This window comes from Gossypium hirsutum, chromosome D01 (genome assembly GCF_007990345.1).
Source record: "Gossypium hirsutum isolate 1008001.06 chromosome D01, Gossypium_hirsutum_v2.1, whole genome shotgun sequence".
NCBI classification, from domain to species: Eukaryota; Viridiplantae; Streptophyta; class Magnoliopsida; order Malvales; family Malvaceae; genus Gossypium; species Gossypium hirsutum.
In genome coordinates, this window is record NC_053437.1 from 9,587,315 (window position 1) to 9,610,156 (window position 22,842).

Below are 22,842 nucleotides of genomic sequence, written 5' to 3' on the forward strand. Positions count from 1 at the left end.
TTAATATCCATGTCATTTTGAATCCTCGTCATTGTTGGTCGAACTTTGACTTTCCTACGTAGTGATTGATCTGGCAACATCTCGAACGCAAGCGGCTGAACTTCTCATGCCGATACATCCCTTAATACGGGAAACTTGTTACCCCAAATGTGCAACATACGTTCAAGCATGTACACATTGTTTATATATTGTTTGACACTCTGTACGTTCAAGCCATTTGTTTCACCCACCACGCTTTCCTGTACGACACTTTGTACTGGAATCGGGTTTGCATGTCCGCAATCAATGTCAACACAGGAATGGTTGGGCTATCTTTCATTAGTGGCATGATGTAGTTGCAGATACTTTTGGCATCCAATTTCCAGTGGTCTTGAGACATACGTGCGACAGTGCATGTCTGACTCCTTTTTAATTTTCGTATTTGCCACTATTGAATCCTCTATATAAATGCAATCCAAACACACCAGCCACATCCATTGCCAGCTCTCTAACATTCTCTAACATATAATGTAGGTGTAGACTTGGCAAGCTTGTAATCAACCGACACCTTCATGTTGTATTGTTTGATCGCAAACACACAGTCTGCATTGTTCTCGAACCGTTGCCCAACGAACAACTATTCCAACTGCGAATTTGACGCCAATCTATGAGCATGTACTATATTGGTGTACTCAGGAAACTTAGATGCATGCGTTGTATCTGGATCTACGTTCAACATGTCTCCCCTAGGTTCATTTCGTAAAACAATGCCACAACTCAAGTTACTGAATGAAGGGATGTGAGCATCTTCAACTTCCTCCGGGCTTTCATCGTCGATATCGTCCAAAACCTCATCAATATTGGGGTCACTAAAATCTTTAACATCCTGATCAAAATCTTCATCATTATTGGTCCTTTCTCCGACGTCTGCCTCTGTGCTTATTATCACATCTGGATGTATTTGTAGATGGGGACCCGGGGTAGGGTTGTTATACGAACTCCTACTATAATTTGGATTTTCGGTATCTGCGATGTCCCTCCGCATTCTAATTGTGCATTAAGATCAAAGTTAAATCCGCGATGTTGACTTATTGGACTAACATTCTTAACAAGCTTTAAGTCCGCTAACTCAGCAAATAACTCAACTGATTGGGGATTCTCATTCCCAGTTGACCACCATATTTCTATCATAGTGCCCAAGTCATCATCATTTAACAGCTGCATTTCACAAAATTTCAACGGATTTGTAGAGATTGGAAACTTGTAAAATAATCTGGACATCGCCGGTCCACAATGGATAGCTATTTTCGCACTGATCTTCCTTTTCATTTCTTCTAGCTTCACATTTTTATTGAATTGCAACCCTACTCTTTGCCGACCTTGAAATATACAACCAACATCACCTTCTACAATTTCATCATAATAAATAATGTACACCAAAAACATCGCATTATTCATCTTCAACAGAATTTTTGAACTCTCCTACTAAACACAACAATTTCTCTCTTTTCTTCTCTTCCAGTTCAACTTTTACAAAAACGTCTCAATATAACTATATATGTTGGATAACTAAGTGGTGGCGCCATTTAGAATGGCTACACCAAATAAAATATTATTTTTTAAAAATTTTAAATATAAAAAATAAATTTTAAAAAAATTAAATGAACTGATGGCACTATTTAGAATGGCTCCACCAAAAAAATATACATTTAAAATATTATAAAACAAATAATAAAAAAATTTTAAAAAAGTTTAAATGAACTGGTGGAGCCATTTAGAATGGCTCCACCAAAAATATATATATTTAAAATATTATGAAACAAATAATAATAAAAAGGACAGAAATCTGGCATGAGACATTGGAAACTAGTGGTGCCAACTTATTTAGTTCCACCAAGAAAAGGAAATTTTTTTTAAAGCCCCTCATTTTTTAAAAAATTATAGTATTTTCCTGGTATTTATACAGGTGGCGCCATCCTACATGGCTCTGCCAAAAATTATTTTTTTTATCCTGGTTGCTGACGTGGTATGTTGGTGGCGCCAAACTTTTTGACTCCACCAACTTTTACTGTAAATTTTAGATCATTTACATGTTTAACAAAAAAAATGGGTCATTTACATAATTAATAATTTTTTTGGGTTAGTTTTATAAAAAAAAGTCTATACTTAACTTAGGACATGCTTCCACTTCCAAATGCCACAAGTCTAGTAACTTTATAGAAAGGTTGTCAATATCCTTGATATTACAACTCAAGAAGGAAACTATGCGTTGCATAATGCGGCAAGGTACGGGCACAAGTTGTTGGTACGAGAGATCATCAAAGAACGTCCTTCCCTCACCTTCAAGATAAACCACAAGGGAGAGACACCGGTGCATGTCGCCACCAGGTTTGGAAGACGTGACATTATTGAATTTTTAATCAAAGAAATGAAAGACTATAAAGGCATACACATTGGTAAGATGAGGGATAAATTTGGGAATACCCCTTCACATGGAATCGCCAGGAATGCAAATTTCAAGGCAATGGCGGCGTTGGCAGCAAACGATACAGAATCGTTGCGCAGGATAAAGAATATGGGTGAGTCGCCACTGTCGATTGCTATTTCTATGAGGCTCACCAATTTCGCAGCGAGAATCATAGATTTTAATCCGGAGACACTTGATGACATTGGACACAACGGCCAAACACCTTTGCATGTTGCTATCAAGAGGAACGATTTTGGTAAACCACTCCTTTTTTTTATAAGAAACATAGTCACTGACCTGAATTATAATCTCTCTCTCTCTCACTTCTGCCTTTGTTTTTGTTTTTTGTTTTTTGTTTGTTTTTTTAATGAAATCTAGAAGTCATGAGCGTAAACCAGAACTGGTCCAAAAGCAAGATGAAAGAAGAGGACTCCCCTTCATTATGCATTATGTTGTTGTTTAACAAAGATTCTATTGTTGCATACATAAAAGATAACAATAAGAAAATACCTCTTTACTTGGCAGCAGAGAAGGGCTCCATCGGGATGGTTGATGAGAGCCAGCACAACCTTCTTGATCTTGCAGCTATGAACGGGAATGTAGATGCAGTGAAATATAGTCTAAATTTGGTTGAGATGGAGGATTTGATGAACTCACCTGATGTGGATGGAAACACTGCCTTGCATCTTGCGGCAACCAACTACCATAGCGACGTGGTTACAGTTCTCTCTGAGAAAACTAACGTGAAAGTCAGGGCAGTTAAATTCTTGTTGGCGTTTTACAGGAGCAAAAGAAGAAAACATGACTTAGAACAAAGAAGCAAGATACAAGAAATATTTTACTTAGTCACAAACGTGCAGCAAGGAATGAAAAACTTATTTTCATTGATTTTCATTACCATTAACAAAGCAATACATGCATTTTATAGACAATTTTCTCTACCAAACACAACTACTCAACTTAGTAAGTTGTGAAACATTGCTTCTACATTAAACAAGTCAACTAAACACATCATTCACGACCTAAACATATCAAGCTGTCATCAGCTTGTTCTTTGTTAACTAAGTTTAATTACAATGTAACTAAACAAAAAAATTACTGTTACAGCAAGCATACGTGCTGCAGCATGTTTACAAGCTGCATGCTCTTGTTGGAACAATGGCAGCAGCAAAAAGAAACAGAACAAGATAGAGAACAAAGGAGGAAGAAACAAAAACAATTTACTTGCTCACAAACGTGCAGCAAGGGAGCTAATGGCTGATAGCTCATTCAGCTCATTCAGTCAACTAGAAAAACAACATATATATAGTCAAATACATCACCAAATACTACCTACTACCACTAGTTTTACTTTGAAACAAGTAAAACTTAACTTGCACACAAGCTGATTATGTCAATCAGCACCTAAAAACATCAAAACAATACCAACTTAGTTCATTTTCAACTAAGTAGCTTAACAAAGAAACTAAAGAGAAAACCTTGCTGTTACAGCAAGTATACGTGCTGCAGCATGTCATCAAGCTGCATGCACTTCAAACAGCAGCATGGTTGGCCAATTTCAACAGCTCTTCAACAAAAAATTCATCACACCACCATGGTTGGACTTGGCCATTTTTCAACAATTCTCCACTCATCATCGGGGAATGGAGCTGCAAAATGTACTGCATTACTTTCTACACTGATCTTGCAGTTGAAATGTCACTTTTCTTAATTGATTGTGTGCGACTTTTTTATGTTATTCCTTGAAGCACTTAACCTTGAAAGCATTAAACGGCGCCTATAAGTTCATGAATCCTGAAGATGTCCTTGAAAATCCCCGATTAGATGATATGAAAGTGGAGATCCCAGCCAAATTTGGCTAAAAAGGTTGGCGAATGGCTGACATGATTGGAATAATGTTTACCCTTTTAGCTACATTTACGTTTACAGCGGCTTTCAACATTCCGGGACGGTTTAAAAATGATGAACCAAACGCAGGCATGGCGGTTTTGATTAGTAAAGCAGCATTCAAGGCATTTGTTATCTCTGATAGTATCGCCATGACTTCATCCATTACAGCTGCAGTTATTGTGTTCTGGACATCGTCACGTCGAGACGCCAAGTCCTTCATGGATACCCTTCCATTCGCCAATTGGTTTGACCTGGATCTCACACATAGCAATGGCGATAGCATTCGTGAGTGGATTATTCGTGGTGATACAGAAAACACTATGGTTGGCCACATTGGTTTGTGTCATCGGGTGCGCTGCTCCTGTCTTTCTTTACATATTTGCTCCAATATTCCTTTTAGTGCTTGAAAGGGTTAAAAAGTCTGGAACCTCACATAGCCAAAGACAATTTATTTTTGTTTAATGTTCGTTTGATGAGGATATTTGTTCAGCCGAAAGGCCATTCTGTGTGTGTCGGAGGTTATGTTGTTGTCGCCGAGAACGCCAACGCTCTGCTGCATCTTCCTGCTTGGACTTTTAGCCTGTGTGATTCGGCTAGTCTATAGATTCCATGTACAGGGGTGCATGACTTGAATTAATATGCATCCCATTGAGTTTAGAAGATTGAGTTATTTTGAATTTCTTGTTGATCATTGTACGTTAATGTTGAACTTTTAATAATTAATAGGATTATATATGCCAGGAAGTATCTGTTTTCTTTTTTTTTTTAAATAACAAAATTTAATTTTTATAATTTAACTTTTAAGATATGAATACTTGCATCCTTCCATCCAATATTAACGTGGCAATTATTAAAAAGATTAAAACAAATCTTTTAGTTATCAATATTTACAATTTAGCCCCTACGTAAAAGTCAGAAAAAAAATAGAAAACTAACAAAATTCAAATTTTGAACAAATCCAACTAAAAATAAACAAATTAAATTATTTGCTTTATTCCATCTTGTAATTGTAATATTATTGATATGCATGATTAATGAATTAATTCATCATGAATGAATTTGATGCATTCGTGTAATATATAATTAAAGAAGATAATGAAACGGCTACACGGTGTCTTATTATTTTGAGTAGTTAATGAGTCTAATTACAATAATTAAGGCAATGATCCACAATCGAACACCGATTTTGCAGAGAAGAGAAGATAAAAATTAAATCATTGTTTCCCTGTTTTCCATGCTTCCCAAGTAAGGTTTTTCATTGCTTCAATTTGCTGCTAAAACCTTTAATATTTGAGCATCCATATCAATGGCATTAATCAAGGATTTCGTTAGTGTGCAATGCCCTTAATCAAGGGCATGGTTTACACATTTAACTCACAGACCTAATCATCGATTCCTCTAGCTTCTTCATGCTTTTACTAACTATTTCATGGGGGATTGTTTTTCAAGTTTTATTCTTCTTCTGTACCTTCTGCTTCTTCATCTTGCTCGAGGTAGACTGAACGTAAGTCATTTGACATGCCTTGATAATGCATCGAACATGCGGATCCTCTGTTGGAATTTTAGTCAGCAAAGTCTTTGCAGACTTGGGATCCCCTGAAGCCAAAAGGGCTTGATACATCCTGCCAGAAAACCCAACAATTCAATCTATCAAACACAGACAACAGGTTTATGAAATAGTGCGACCTTCAGAAATGAAGAACACAGACATCAAAAACAAAGCAACAAAGGCAGAAAAGAAGACCAAGGGAGGATTGCTAACCTCAGGAATGTTAAAATGTTGCAACGAAGGCCAGCCGCCTGGTATTCTCTCCAAATTAAAAGAGAGCTCTGTAAATCTTTTGCGCTTACGCAAGAAGCAAGGAGAAAATCAAGACTTTTACGAGAAGGAGTAAGGCCTAATTCGTCCTTCATGGCTTGAAGCAAAGCCAGGCCAATCTGTAAATCGTTTGGCTGCCTCTCTGCAATTACACTGAATACCTACTCAATCAGGAGATGAAAGCATGTAAGTTGAAGGCAAATGCAATCAATTGCTAATAATGAAAAAAAGAACTTAGTATAGCAAACTATAACAGCATTAGAGATAAACACATTGGATAACAGATTAATAAGAGGTACAGAAAAGCAGAAGGCACAAAATATTTGCCAACCATTATCTGTAAAATTCATAAATACATTTGGAGATAGAAAGTTATGTTCTTTTTTTCATTTTTTCTTTCTAACCTCATAATCACCAAGTGCAACTACCAAGAGTTCAAGCTTGTGTTTCAGGTTTCAACCATACTAAGATGGCATTACTAAAGTATATGCAAAATGAAGCAAGGAAATTGCGAACAAACCTCGTCGAAAACAACATCCAAAGCCAAATCATCCTTATGAAACTCATCCTTAAGCTGCTTGAGCAAATCAAGAGCCAATCTAAGATAAAACAAGGAATTAACAAAGATAACTAAACATAAATCCACCAATAGTGCAAAAAGAAGACAGATACAAGAAATCAATATCAAGAGCTTGAACGATGAGAAGGCTGCTAAAGTAAATAAATGCCCCAGAAAATGAAGAATATTGCGTTATCTAACCTTAAGTGCTTTTTTGTAACACAATGTACAACCGCTCTGCAACAGCCATCAAACCAATAGTCTGGATCATGTAATTCCTCCAATAGTTGAAGTAATATATTCACATCTCCCTCAGAAGTAAAATGCTCCTAAGCGATGGTAAGATGATAAATAACACTACTGCAGTTATAGGAAAAAGAAAAAAAAAGGCTGTCGTAAACTTACAATGAGAGAGATAACAGGTTTAGGCTCCAAAGTGCCCCCATTTTGCTTGATTTCCTTGTAAATATTTAATGCATCAGGCATCATCCCACTACAAGCAAGGGCTGATGCAAGTGCACCTTTGATCTCGTTCAGGCTGTTAACAGGTATCCCTTTGTCTAAGACTACCTAAAATATAAAATAGTACCATTTAAGACCATCAGGACATCAAAATGGGTCTAATGCATAAATGGTACTTCAATTATGTTCCATATAATTTCGTACTTGAGCAGAAGATTTATTCATGCATGTAAGCTACATTCTTTTAGCTCAATGTTCTTATTTAAAAGATGTGACTTCTCTAGCTAAATGCTTATATACCTGTTTTGCCTTCTCAATTTGCCCACAAGCTGTATATGCATTTATAAGTGCCATAAAAATATGCTTTGTGACTTGAATTCCAGCAGCCTTCATTGCTTCGCAGTACTACAAGCAATCACTGAATTACTTCATCACTTTAAGTGAAACTCACAAGAAAAGATATCTTTTAAGAATTTCATCAATGCCAAACTATTAGTTGCATTAAGAGAAAAACAGCAGACTTTCAGAGAAAAGCATAAATGAATTTACTTAACTTTGAACAGACCACAAGAAACCTACCTTTGTAATATCCTCTTCACAATTGCAGTTGGCTATTAGATAGCTATAAGTATGAGAATCTGGTTTTACATCTTCACTTTCCATTTGCTTGAGTACCATCATGGCACCACTAATGTTGCTCTGAAAAATATTAGAAAAAATAGAACGAGAGACAGGTAAGATTAGAGATCAGAATCAGATGAAAGCTTAAGATAGGATATGAATTCATGACATTTCTGTAGTCAAGTAAGTCTTGCTTTTACTTGCAGTTGTGCAGAAACATCTCACAGATTAGGACCATGTCACATCCTTAAAATGTCCATCTCTTAAATAAAGAGAGAAGTATATATTTAAGCATATTGTCATACATACCCTCTTTTCTCACAATCTAGGACATACTGCAGTAAAAAGAGTGCCATACTCAGGCATAGGCCAAAATGCAGAAGCTAGGACTGTGTGGTAATGAATACAAGTTTCCCAAACTAGAAAGTAAAGGGAAAAATAAGAAGTAAAATAGCGGGACCTTTCAAGGTGCAGAGAAGGTTACCTCTCGAAAATATCCTGCAAGTATGGTATTATAAATAGTAGATGTGGGTGAGATATTTAATTTCTTCAAGTCATCAAGCATTGCATATGCTCCGTTGAACTGCATTTAGCAAAAAAGAATATACAAAACAACTTAATTAAGCTTTCAAACATTGGAAAACATTGGTTTGGAACAACACATTGTAGAAATAAACAAAATAAAACAATCAACAAGAAGCACATATTTGCTGACAAACAGAAACAAAAGAGAAATTGAATTGCATCTTACATCTTTCATTTTCACAGACAAATTTATCATACTCCTGAAAGTCTCACTGGTGGGCTTCACATTATGGCAGCCAATCAAAGAATAAATTCGCCGAACCTTATAATGAATTAAAACAAGAAAAGGGCAAAATAAGTCGAGTTCATGATGCTAGTTAATAATCAAATAACAGGATAATTCAAATGGTGCATGAATCAATGACAACCATGAGCAACATTTCAGAATGAATCAAAGCCTCTTATCTTAAACAATATCAAATTTGAGAAATGAAGTAACTAAGATCCATTTTACCGAGTAACACTTGCCCAGATGAACCAATGAAACCAAAATGAGATGTATATTGGAGTCAAAGATATTTAAATATGTACAGTATATGACACTAAAAGAACATAATGAAGCACAATAGAGTTTGACATATCATACCAAATTATACTCATAATTCTCTTCACTAGCATGCAATATGCTATGTAGCATCTCTATAGACAAGCTCAAACCCTCTTCACACATCTGGTGAACTATGTCAAGAGCGAAATGTACCTGCATTGCAATAAAAGAAAAGTTGATTATGAGAAGTTCACAAAATAAATGCTTTTAATTTGTTTTCTAGGCCAAATGTTTGGTTACATGATAGAAAATCCCATAGCCCGTTCTTCAAGCTCCCCAATATTTGGTTATGGCCATACAAAACCCAAGTATAAATCCCATAAGATTTTACCATCAAAAGTGTTTGTAAGGCAATAGCACTAGAACAATTTAAATGACGCATGGTTCTAAAAGTTCTAAAATTTGGACTTTTTGCTCCTTTTGCTTGAAATAAATCTTGTCATACCTTGTGTAAATCACAGCAATAGGTAATGAGCTTCTCATATGATGCGGATGAAGGTGTTATCTCGAATTTCATGTGCAAGCTTTTGAATTTCAAAAACAAATCCTCAACCTACAATAGGCAACAAGTATAAAGAGACAAAAAGGAATAGGAAGCTATAAGACTAGAAAATGACTTAATTGCCTACAAGAACCTTTTTAACTCCCAAATTTTTAATTTTCAATTAAAAGAACCTACAGGAAAGTGGCAACAAACATTCACAAGCAAGATTGCTTACAAGCAGGATGTATGTCAATAGTTTTAAACATGACCAAGAAACTGGGCATATTACCTCAGAAATCTCAAAATTACCGATTAAAGGTAAGGGCTTAAAAGACATTGCTTCCAAAAATGAACCCTATGATACTAAAAAGAAGCACAGCTGAAGATCTATCTTTAGTTTTAACCAATTTATCTATCTCAAGGTCGTTCCTACCAATTTGCTGTCGAGTTAGTTTCACAAAATTGGATTCCCTACTTCGTATGACAAAATCAGGCCAAATTATATTGTCATCAACTAGGCCGCAAATTGGTGTGCAACGAAAGACATCATTAACACTGTTGTAATACTGCTAATAGAGTTTAAGGTGCCATAACAATATTGCAAAATCAAATTTTCTATTTTTAACAAACAAGCAAAACTGCATGGGTTTCATAGAATCATGGTACGAAGGAAATTACCAGCAGCTTTCATGAGAAGTTCCTCACCGCTAAATTAGGAATGGCACTGACATAACTAAAGATGAGCCTTGAGATATCAGCCATTTTGTAATCTGCATTACCAAATTTACCATATTAAAAAATGCATACAAGAGAAGATGCATAGTTTTTCCAAATTTTTAATCTTCCATCAGAACCTAGAGTGTTTTAAAACAACTAAATATCAGGAGTTACAGGATCAGAACCCTCCATCTTAGAGATGGGCAGGGATGCCACGTACTTACAACATGATAGTAGAAACTGAACTTATGCATGCATCAAGCTCTCACCATGAAATTAATTCCCTAGGAAACTGCTAAATTATTAAAAAAATAAATCAAATTTATGAAAGTGAATCATTAGAAATTTATGGTTTCAAAGATACCGACCAACAAAAGGGTATTTTTGCAAAGAAAACCAGATCAGCTACAAGTTTTCATCAATTACTAAAAAGGATAAGAGTTAGAAGCCTACCCATTAGATGAAAAAAAAGTAGAACAATTAACATACCATTGTTTTTTAACGTCCAAAGGAATTTCTCAGCAAATGAATCAAATGATAGCCTCCCCAATGATTCAAATATATTTGCAACTACGTTCACAGATGAAATTCTTGTTATATCAATAACCTCTAAAAGTTGCATGATGTCCTTCCTTCCACTTTCACAAAGTGCTAACAAATAATTTTCTGTAAGATGGGAAAAAATGTTGCAAACTCAGTAATGGTAAAATTTTGTCCCCCTCGATTGCATAAGATGAAAAACATACCAAAAAAAAGGAGAAAAAGAAAAAGCTTACTTGGCAAATAAACTGGATATATTCAAATTAAAATCATTAGATAATAACTAAAAAAAATGATACAGACATCTGAACCTAGCTCCATACCTTTTAATTTAAAATCATCTTCCTCATCAGCAGCTACAATACAATTACAAAGTTCTTGGATCTTTTCTTCATTATTGACTCCTATCCACAACAGCATCTCATAGTAACCTAACCTAGTAACAGAACTCGGATTCCCTTCTTTGATAGGTCCACAGAAAAAAAAGAACTCTTCTACCATACCCATGTCAATAAAATACATAAGGAATGGACCGTATGTGCCCTCCTCTACCTGAAATCCCCGTTCCCTCATTTTCTTCAAAGTTTTAAAAGCCTCAGACATATGTTCTAAAGCATCATCTTCATCATTGCTGGTCCTAGCCTTCTCCAGGCAAACTGCTATTAGAGCATTGTACTCTTTCAAACCAGTATCTCTTCCCAATTTATCAAAAACCTCTATAGTAGCTTTTGTGCCCAATTTATCTCCACACATCTTTATTAACCGATTAAATCGACCAGACTGGGTTTTCTTGAACACCCATTTCTGTTTCCTTTCACGTGATAGTTCTTTTCTCCTAAGGGATATGTTATTGTTAGACACGTTAGAAAGCCAGGGTATATTTAATACTCTCTCTAAAGAACTCCCATTATCCATCATTTCTTCGATATCCTTCGAACTTTCTGGATGACCAGCTGCACGCAGAATATAATACATGATTTAACCCACAATGAATGAACTAAAACTGCTTTTCCTTTTCCCAAAATAAAATATAGAAAAAAAAAAGAACTTTTAAATTCAGCTATTTAGAAAGATAACTGAAAACTTCAGTTTCCTATCCATGTACTTGCTAATTAAAGAGCATATTCTACTTGAAACAATTATCTACATGCAAGTGCAATTTTAAATTAAATGATAATAGCAACTTACTCAAAAACGGCACAAGTTATTTATGCATACATGTATATATGAATACATGTATGTATATGCATATTGCATTCACATAGAGAAAACGTTCTTCTTGATTGCTATCCATTTGCAAGTACAATCTCTTATTAAGTAAATAACTTTTCTCAAGACTAAATCAAGTAAATAAGTTTCCAAATGTGTAACATCAGACCAGGAATATAAAAACACATTCAAATTTCACCTTTTTTTATCCTTATGTTTCTCACAATAAGCTGAAGGAACATAACTGGCATGCTATGAATCTATGACTAATGAATACTTACTACATAATATAGAATGTAGCTCATCTGTGAATCCCCCGATTGAATTCTCTGCATTAACCACGGTAAAATTAAGACTTCAGATTTTACACTTCAAAATGACACATTTCACTCAATTCTCCGCCAGACCACAACTAAACCGACACAGAACAAAACCAGAAATATATATTTCAATTAAAACAACACAGTTCAACGAATTCTTCAATACCGGAATCCAATAAAAAAAAACTCACTTAAAAACTACAGGTTGCTGAATGCTCTAAAAGCCAGAACCTTAAAAACTACGATTTTCACTTAAAGACGAAAATTTTCATTAAATTCTTCAATACCAGGAACTAAAACAATATAAACAACAAAACCCAGAGTCCAGAAAACCAAAGGAAAAAGAAAAAGTTAAGCATTAAAAAACAAACCAGAAGTTGAAGCAGGTTGTAGCAACCAGCTGTGAAGGCTACCATCATTGGCGGGTTTCTTGGTAGGTTGAGGTGAACGTATTCTGAATGAAGCGGATGATGGGGATGGGTATGACGAGGTGTCAAGGGAGGAGACGAACTGTTTTAGGGGTTTGTCACCGGAGGGTAAAGAGGAGGACTCTTTAGTGGCATTTCTAACGGCGGTTTTAAATAAGGAGCTAAGGGTTTTGGCTTTAGAAGCGGTCATTTGATACAGAGGTTTTGGAGCTCACATGAAGGCTGAAGGCTGAAGGCTGAAGGCTGAAGGTGAAAGGGTTTGGGCTTTTGCAAGCTTCTTAAAATTTTGAGTTGGAATATATATAATATGTCGGTCCTGTATTACAACTTGTAATACCTTTATTATTAAATGGATAAATTTAACTTTTATACTATTAAAAATAATCAAATAAGTCTAAATTATAATAAAGTGTATAAAAATGTTTGGAAAATTATTTTTTTCAATTGCATCTCAATTTTTATTTATAGAAAGATAAAAACTTTTAAAATATTAACTATGTTAACAATAAATAATTTTAATTATTTGATTATTTTTAATAATATGAAGGCTAAATTAATCCATTTAATAATAATAAAAAAACTAATCTGATCAGGTGAATTCTACCAAAATAACCCACAATCCAAATGTTTTGCCTCTAATGCAGTCCATACAAATGAGAGCTAGGGCTTTCAAGAGGCTTCAAGGTCTATCCAGTGCAACCATCTTTGTTGATGGATTCAAAGCGAGAATAAAGAACCTATAAACAATCAACATTGTGGATCCCTAATGAAAATAAAGAACCTAAAAACAACAAACCCTGTAATTAGCTATGGCGAATAATACCCTAACCGAAAATTGTCCTCCTCTCAAGTAAATTACCGGTTGAATTTATATTAAAAAATTGTTTGGTAAATTAATAAAAATAAATACCGAATATAATTATATTGTTTGATAAAAGTAATTTTTATTTTTTTTTAATTTTTTAATTGTAATCTTATTAATATAATATTTTATATTATTTTAGATAATTTTGGTTGAATGATAAATATGATAATTTGAATATTTTTAAAAAATAATTTATTTTAATTTTTAATAAAATAAAATTGACTTAATATTTTTTACATTAACTAATAAGTGACTTACTATCTATTTATCTTATTCAAACACCTTTTTATTGAAAATTTTATATTAAATAAAAAAACTAAAATCACTATCAGTCTCATTTAAAATATTAAATATTGAAATTATTTTCATTTTCCACTTTTAATTAAATAAAAATTTTCAATAGAATCAATTCTTACATGTTTGCCAATTTCCCTAGGAAGTTGCTGGCCAAATTTCAATCTCACCTTTGATCATTCGAATTACATCATAATAATATCAAATTTTGATAAATTGATCAAAATTACATTCTTAATAATTGAAAAATCATCAATTTGCTACTTCCAAGAGAATTCTAATCGAATTAGGATTCTTGATCCCAAATACATGAAATTCGATACTTATTTGTTGGAACTGGTTCGTGGGAAGGCCTCCACATTCCCAGTATATTTTGCTCCCCGTCACTTTCATATTTTATGTGATAGTAAAATGTGTAGTCGGTAGTTTTTTTTATGGAAAATTATCACTATAAATAACAACTAGCATAAGGTCTCTAAGCACCGAAAAAAAAAATCTATCTAATGAAGCTTCCGAGTATTTAAAAGACTTTGACAGTTTTCAATTTTTCATATAGCTAAATTCGAAAACCTCGTCAGTGGTTTAACGTGCTTATCAGTGGTGTTATAATATTTGGATTTTAGCATTTGGTTCATACAATGGCTGGAGGTATTTATGTTCAATATTTTCTGCCGTTCTATATTATAAATCGTTATTCATGCTAACATTTGGTATGGTTTATCTCTGCCTTGTACGGTTTTAAAAGTTTGTAAATTTGTCAAAATAATGATGTCATGTTTATTTGAATTATTTTTAAACATTTTTTGAGAATTTTTATTGCAAAATTTTGTGAAAAATCGTTGGATTTTATTAAAATGAATTTTTAAAATTAATTATGTTATAAAAAATTTAGTGAAAAAATTTAGAAATTTGTTGTTATTAGTTACATACATTTTTTTTGTGCGCAAAAATTTTATACTTATTGCATAAGGAATTTAGTAATAAAACTTTAGAATATATGTTTAGGGATCCAAATAATATTTTTTTTAATTAGAGAATTAGCCACATCAACTTTAACTAAATGAAATTATTTATTGTAATAAGGATCTTATAATGTTTATAGACATTAGATGTTGCATAATGGCTTAGCAACAATCTTGAATAAGGTTTAAAGATTAATATCTAGCTAAGTGATTTTCATAATTTTATTTAGTTAAAGACTAATTACATCTTTAGTTAAATAAAAGTATTAAAGTTAAAAATCACATACAAAAAACATAGGTATTAAATCTCATTGCATAATTTATTAAGATAAAATTATTAGATGACTTTTCGTAGTTACCCATAGGAATTACGAAAATGAATTTAATAATTTTTATTAAAAGAATAGTAAATAATTCTATCATAAAATGGATCTACCTGAGTTAAAAATTTAGCCTACTGGCAATTTTTATGACACTAGAATCATTATTTACATAATTTGCATTGGGAAATTATGATTTATGTTTGCCTTAAATTTTTGTTAAGCATGTATGTTCATTCATTTTGCAGTTTTACATGTGAATATGCTTGATAATAAAGTAAATATCCCTAAATTAACTAGTGAGAACTTTAAGTTCTGGAATGAGAGTATTATTCTCCAATTGGGTTGCTTGGATATTGACTATGCCATAAGAAAAACTGAGCCACATATTACTGAAACTAGCACTCAGGTTGACCTTGCTCTATATGAAAAATGAGAGCGATCTAATCGCTTAAGTATCATGTTCATAAAAAGTAAGGTTCCTGTTGATGTTCGTGGCTCAATTGAGCATTATGAGAATGTCCAATAATTATTAATGGCTATTGAAAAACAGTTCAAAACTTTTTAGAAGTCATTACCAACACCCTAATCATAAAGTTCACATCAATAGAGCTCACTACAGTGAAAGGTGTACGTGATCATATCAATAAGATAAGAGATTCAGCAGCTTGATTAAGAGCACTTGAGATTGAAATGTTTGAATCTTTCCTGGTGCACTTTATATTGAACACTTTTCGACATTAGTATGGGCCATTTAAGATCTCATATAACACACACAAGGATAAGTGGTTTATCGATGAGTTTTTGACTATGTGTGATCAGGAAGAAGTTAGACTCATACTAGAGATGGGAAAGAGTGCACTGGTTGTTACTCAAGAAACGAATATGATCCAAGCCAAGAAAAAGGGGAAGACTAAAATGCAACCCCAAGCTAACATAAAGAAAGAGTCCAAGTGTTTCTTTTGTAAAAAGAAAGGACACCTAAAGAAGGACTGTGTCAAGTTTAAGAGTTTACTTGAAAAGAAAGGTAAATCAATCTCACTCGTTTGCTTTGAGTCAAATATTATTGATGTTAGTTATAACACATGGTGGATTGGTTCTGGTTCTACAATCTATATCTTGTTAGTACAAATCTCCGGTGAGGAAAATATCTAACACACAAACGGAACTCGAACAAAAAAATAAGAAATAAGACAAGGCTCTAAGGCGTGTATCAAGCCACAATCTTTGAGGTTATATTTGCCCCCACCTATCTTCGATATGCAAAAGAGTTTCAAGCAAATTAACCTCGAGGATACAATGAAGCCAATGACTATTTGCGTTTTGCACTAACGAGAACAATCAACTAAGCACTGAGCAATGTATAACAAGAAACTCAATTTCTACAAAGGATTTCTGCAGTAATACTTTATAGAATAATCTAATAAAATTAGAAATGAAGGAAGGAAAGAAAGAATTTTAGAATTTGTTGGTGTGTTTTCCAAATGAAATCACATTCCTATTTATTGGAATTTTCATATCTCTTCATAGAGACATATTTCAATAGGTGTCTTTCTGAATAATAATGTCTTTAAAATAAACACATAATTATTCATTTAATATTATAACTATTCAAATAATATTGTTTGAATAGTTATAATTCTTTTTCAAAAATAAAAAATATAACTTTTGACTGATGACCAAAATATTTATCTTTTGATTAATTACACCCATTCATCTATAGTTATTAGAACACTATAAATATTTGAAAATGTTCCAACAATCTCCCCCCATTTTCAAAATATTTTAGATTTTGATATTCTTGGAAATCAATTTACATAAATGAAGGTGTCTTATGATTGAACCTTCATTTAGTGAAAATATGTTAAAGTTAATTGAAATTGCATGGTAGACTAAGTTTTGGACCAACTATTCCATTTGATTAACCGAACACATCTCACACAATGATTTCAACATCAGTCAATGGTATCTAGGGACACTATTATGGCCATGTGTTTGTGTCCTCTTTTCATGAGTGCTGTCAAAGCCAAGTCCTTGAGCTCCTAAAAACGGCCACACTTCCAGTCACATAGGTAGATCCCATCAAGAGTGTTCCTGTAATTATAACACTCTAACATATTTATGTTATAGGTCCTTTAAGAGTACATTACTCATCCTTCCCTTATCATTACAGGTACGTAGCACTTTAATATTAGGATGGATTTCTTTATAGTACTAACAGTCACATGCTAATGATGTACTTTGTCTCATTGAACTTAATACTTGACGTTATACCAAGCGTTGAATCGAGTTTCCATCATGGGTGACTCTAATTAATGGGCTTGAGTTCTATCCCTTTTGAGGTCATTTTTACTGCATCTCTTGTAATACTTTTTGTTAAAGGATTCGCCAAATTTTCACTTAACTTCACATAACTAATAGTGATCACTCCATCAGAGATTAATTGTTGGACATAGCTATTTCTTAATCCAATGTGTCCAGACTTTCCATTATATACTTGGCTATATGCCTTTGCTAGAGTAGCCTCATTATCACAACGGATAGAAATAGGTGATATTGGCTTAGGCCATAAAGGTACATCGTAAAGCAAATTTCTTAACCATTCTACTTCTTTAGATGCTGCGGCTAATACAATAAATTATGTTGCTATGGTGGAATCAATAATATATGTTGTTTCTTGGAACCCTAAGAAATGGCTCATCCACCAAGAATAAAGATTCATCCACTAGTTGATGCATGATATTCCAAACTTGTAATCCAACTAGCATCCGAATACCCTTCTAAAATTGGAGGATATCCATTATAACACAATCCATAGTTAATAGTTTTCTTTAAGTACCTAAGTACTCTATTCAAAGCTTGCCAATGCAAACTATTTGGATTACTTGTGTACCTACTCAATTTCCCAACAACATATGCAATACTTGGTCTTGTACAAGTCATTATGTACATAAGATAACCAATTAGACTTGTATATTTCAATTGATCAATTTTCCTACCAGCATTAGAACTAATTTTATTTGAGGATCCATGGGTGTAGATACTGGTATACAGTTGAAAAGATCAAACTTTTTAAGCACATTTTCAATGTAATGTGATTGTGAAAAAGCTATAGTGCTTTCATCTTAGGTTATTTTAATCACAAGAATAACATCTGCTACACCCATATCCTTCATAGCAAAATTGTTTGACAAGAATTTCTTTGTGTTTTCTATTTGTTTCAAATCCGTGCCAAAGTGAGCAAGTCATCTACATATAAGCAAATTATGACACATTTTCCATTTTCAAATTTGCTATATATGCACTTATCGGATTCATTTATTTTATAGCCATTAGCTAAAATAACCTCGTCAAACTTTTGGTGCCATTGTTTTGGTTCTTTTTTAAGTTCATATAAAGATTTAACAAGATTACATACTTTATGCTCCTGTCCTGGAACAACAAATCCTTCCGGTTGTTCCATGCACACTTTCTCTTCCAATTCACCATTTAAAAATGCAGTTTTAACATCTATTTGGTGAACAACCAAATTATATATAGAGGTAAGTGATATTAAGAGTCTAATTGTAGCAATTCTTGTTACTGGAACATATGTATCAAAGTAATCAATACATTGTTTTTGTGTAAAACATTTGGCTACCAATCTTACTTTAAATTTATCAATGGTTTCATCGACCTTCATTTTCTTTTTGAAGATCCATTTACAACCCATTGTTTGGAACTCGGTGGAATGTCAACTAAGATCCAAGTTTGATTTCTTATTATTGAATCTATCTCATTATTTATTGCTTCTTTCCGAAAAGCAAAGTCTTAAGATTTCATTGCCTCATGTAATAAGATCAGATTCTGTATATAACAATAAGGTATCTTATTGAATAAACTTTCAGCTTTTCCTTCTACAAAAAACATAATGAAATCTTGTCCAAAAACTTTGACCTTTTTAATCCTCTTACTTCTTTTTAATTCTTGACAAGATTTATCATTATTATCAGTTTGTTCCAATAGAATCTCATTTTCATTTGAAGAATGAATCAATTGTTGCAGCTATAATTGTCTTGAAATAGAATTAAATCTATTGACATCAAAAATAGCATCTCTTAATTCAATAACAATATTAAATTGAATCGAATCATTTGATTCAATTACCATGAACCTATATGACTTGCTATTATGTGCATATCCTATAAATATGCATTCAATTCTTTTTTCACCTAACTTTTTATGTTTACGTGTTGGAACTTTGACAATAGCTCTACAGCCTCAAACCTTCAAATAATTAAGGTTTGGTTTCCTTTTCTTCCATTGTTCATAGGGGGTTATTTTAGTTTTCTTATTAGGAACTTTATTCAATATATGACAAGCTGTTAGAATAGCTTCTCCCCACAAACCTTGTCTAAGACCTGAATATGATAACATTGAATTTACCATTTTAGTCAAGTCTCTATTTTTCCTTTCAACTACACCATTTTGTTTTGGTGTGTAAGGGGCTAAAACTTGATAGACAATTCTAGTAGATTCAAAATAACTTGGATTATAGTATTCTTCATCTCTATCCGATCTTAAGCACTTGATAAATGATTCACACTAAAGTTCAACTTCAAATTTATGAACTTTAAATTTATCAAGCGTTTCATCTCCTGAATGCAATAAATATACATAACAATATCTAGAACAATCATTAATAAAAGTAACAAAATATTTCTTTCCACCTAATGTAGGAGTATTATGCATGTCACATAAATCACTATGTATCAAACTAAGCAAATTTGTTTTCCTTTTAACCTTAGGGAAAGGGTTTCTTGTAATTTTAGTCAAGATACATGTATTGCATTTTTCATATTATTATTAAAAACATGAATTAAATCTAACTTATACATGTCATTCAATTTTCTATAATTTAAATGACCTAATCTATAATGCCATAAATAATAAGATTCAACCATATAAGCAAAAATAGTATTGTTATTATTAATATTGAGTTTGAACATGGTCTCATACATATACCTTTTCCCTACAAAAATTCCTCACTTAGACAAAATAAACTTATCTGCCTCAAAAACAAGTTTGAAGCCAAACTTATTCAACAAACTTCCAGACATTAAATTCTTCCTAACTTCTGGTACATAACATACATCATTTAAGGTTAAAACATTTTCAGGAGTGAATTGTAGTTCAACAGACCCCTTGCCTTTGATTGCTTTGGTGGAAGAATTTCCCATGTACAAGACATTGTCATTTCACATTGTATGAACTTTGTGAACATGTTTTTGTCTTTGTATACATGTTTGGTTACTCCGATACCAATCCACCATGTATTATCATTTTGTGTCATATTAATTTTAGATATCATTGCAACGAAATTTTCATTATTATCAGCCTCAGAAGATGATTTCTTCTTTAAAAATCGACATTCATTCTTGAAATGTGCAGGCTTACCACAATGATAGGATAAACCCTTTTGTTTCTTTTTGAACTTAGGTGCTCTATCCGTTTGTTTAAACTTTCTCTTGAATGGTTTAGTAGTCTGTACTTTCTCTGTAACATGCACTTTGGCATTTTCAGATTTTAGGTTCTGATCTTACTTTCGATATTCTTCTTCAATATGAAGATGGTTTGCCAAAGCCTCAAGAGATATTTCCTCTTTTTTATGTTTTAGACTTCTTTTAAAGTCTTTCTAAGATGGAGGAAGTTTGTCTATTATGAAGGATACAACAATCATTTCATCCATTTACATATCATATTGCTTAAATTGATTCAAAATTTTTTTAGTATCATGAAATTGTTCCATAATAGAACGACCATCAACTATTTGATAATTATTGAAACGGTTGACAAGAAATTTCTTACTTGTAGCATCTTCAGTCATGTATCTTATCTTCAATTTATCCCATAATTATTTAGCGGTGACCTCATTTTGGTAGGTGTTAAACAAACCATCAGATAAATCATTCAATATGTGGCCAATGCACATGTAATCAATATTGTCCCATTTTTACTTTATTGTGTTGCAGCAACAGATTCGTTTTCATTCTCTTCAGGTCTTGGAGTATCCAAAACATAGGCAATCTTCAAAGTTGATAATAAGAAGTGAATCTTTTTCTGCCATCATTGGAAATTGCCACCATCAAACCGATCAAGTTTGACAAAGTTAGAAGCCAACTCCCTTAGTATTCCACTTTTATGTGTTGTGGTAGTTATCATGAAATGTAACCTTAAAATTGTTAGTACAAATCTCCAGTGAGGAAAATCTCGAACACATGAACGAAACTAGAACAGAAAAAGAAGAAATAGGACAATGCTCCAAGGCGTGCATCAAGCCACTATCTTTGAGGTTATATTCGCCCCCACCTATCTTCAGTGTGCAAAAGAGTTTCAAGCAAATTAACCTCGAGGATACAATGAAGCCAATGACTATTTCTGTTTTGCACTGACGAGAATAATCAACTAAGCACTGAGCAATGTATAACAAGAAACTCAATTTCTACAAAGGATTTCTGCAATAATACTTTATAGAATAATTTAATAAAATTATAAAATAGAGGAAAGAAAGAAAGAATTTTAGAATTTGTTGATATGTTTTCCAAATAAAGTCTCATTCCTATTTATAGGAATTTTCATATCTCTTCATAGAGACATATTTCAATAGGTGTCTTTTTGAATAATAATGTCTTTAAAATAAACACATAATTATTCATTTAATATTATAACTATTCATATAATATTATTTGAATAGTTATAATTCTTTTTCAAAAATAAAAAATATATAACTTTTGACTAATGACCAAAAGATTTATCTTTTGATTAATTATATTCATTCATTTAAAGTTATTGGAACACTGTACATATTTGAAAATATTCCAACATATCTCAAATTTTTTATAGGGATTAAGAAACCTGAGGGAAAAAGTGGGAGCTGAGAGACACATCTATTCAGGAAATAAGATGGAGTTGCATGTAGAAGCAACTGGAATGTGTGAATTAGTGCTTAGAAGTGGTTTTGTTTTAATTTTAGAGAAGAATTTTTATATTCCTAGTTTTTCTAGAAATTTAGTTTCTATTTCAAGACTTACACCATTTGGGTATTGTTTTAGTTTTTCAAACACTGGTTTCAGATTATTTTAGAAATTTGAACTTGTTGGAAATGATGTTTTATCTGATGGTCTTTATTATCTTAATTTGCAAAATAATGCCACTCATAATGTTATGCGCATTCAAATTGATACTAAATATTATGTTATAAATTAAGATTCCTCTATAATATGGCACCAGAGATTAGGACACAACTCCATTGAAAGGATTACGAGATTTGTAAATGATGGAGTACTCAATACTTTAGATTTTATTAATTTCAATACTTGTATAGACTGCATTAAGGGAAAGCATACTAACAAGTCAAAGAAAGATGCCAAGAGGAATTCGGCCATATTGGAAATCATCCATTCTGATATATGTTGCTTGGATATGGATGTGCAAGGTTAGAAATACTTCATTACTTTCATAGATGATTACTCATAATACATGTACCTTTACATGTTTCATTAAAAGAGCGAAACATTAAAAGCCTTTAAAGTTTTCAAGGCTAAAGTAGAGAAATAATACGATAAGCAAATCAAGATTGTGAGAACCGATAGAGGTGGTGAGTATTATGGTAGATACACTGAGGATGGACAAACACTTGGTCCATTTGCGAAGTTTCTTCAAGATAATGGTATAGTTGGCCAATACACTATGTCAGGCTCACCTGATCAGAATGGTGTTCTGGAAAGAATAAATC

At 32.8% G+C, this 22,842-nt stretch overlaps 1 protein-coding gene across 2 annotated transcripts; it reads right to left on the reverse strand.

The window, feature by feature from the left end:
- Positions 1–5,429: 5,429 nt before the first annotated feature.
- Positions 5,430–12,901, reverse strand: LOC107928609 (pentatricopeptide repeat-containing protein At4g04790, mitochondrial). 2 transcript variants are annotated; one of them, XM_016859865.2, is made up of 16 exons: positions 12,571–12,901; positions 12,161–12,208; positions 10,994–11,623; positions 10,620–10,796; positions 10,119–10,183; positions 9,375–9,482; positions 8,969–9,082; positions 8,549–8,644; positions 8,282–8,380; positions 7,756–7,875; positions 7,477–7,581; positions 7,120–7,284; positions 6,916–7,043; positions 6,676–6,754; positions 6,099–6,316; positions 5,430–5,958 (listed from the first exon to the last, which is right to left on the reverse strand). In XM_016859865.2, the coding sequence occupies exons 1-16, from the start codon at positions 12,815–12,817 to the stop codon at positions 5,781–5,783; spliced, it is 2,577 nt and encodes an 858-aa protein (XP_016715354.2). In that variant the 5' UTR covers positions 12,818–12,901; the 3' UTR covers positions 5,430–5,780. The 2 variants fall into 2 exon arrangements, with proteins under 2 accessions (XP_016715354.2, XP_040942909.1); XM_041086975.1 differs by lacking the exon at positions 5,430–5,958 and having other exon boundaries at positions 6,099–6,308; positions 12,571–12,891.
- Positions 12,902–22,842: the final 9,941 nt, after the last annotated feature.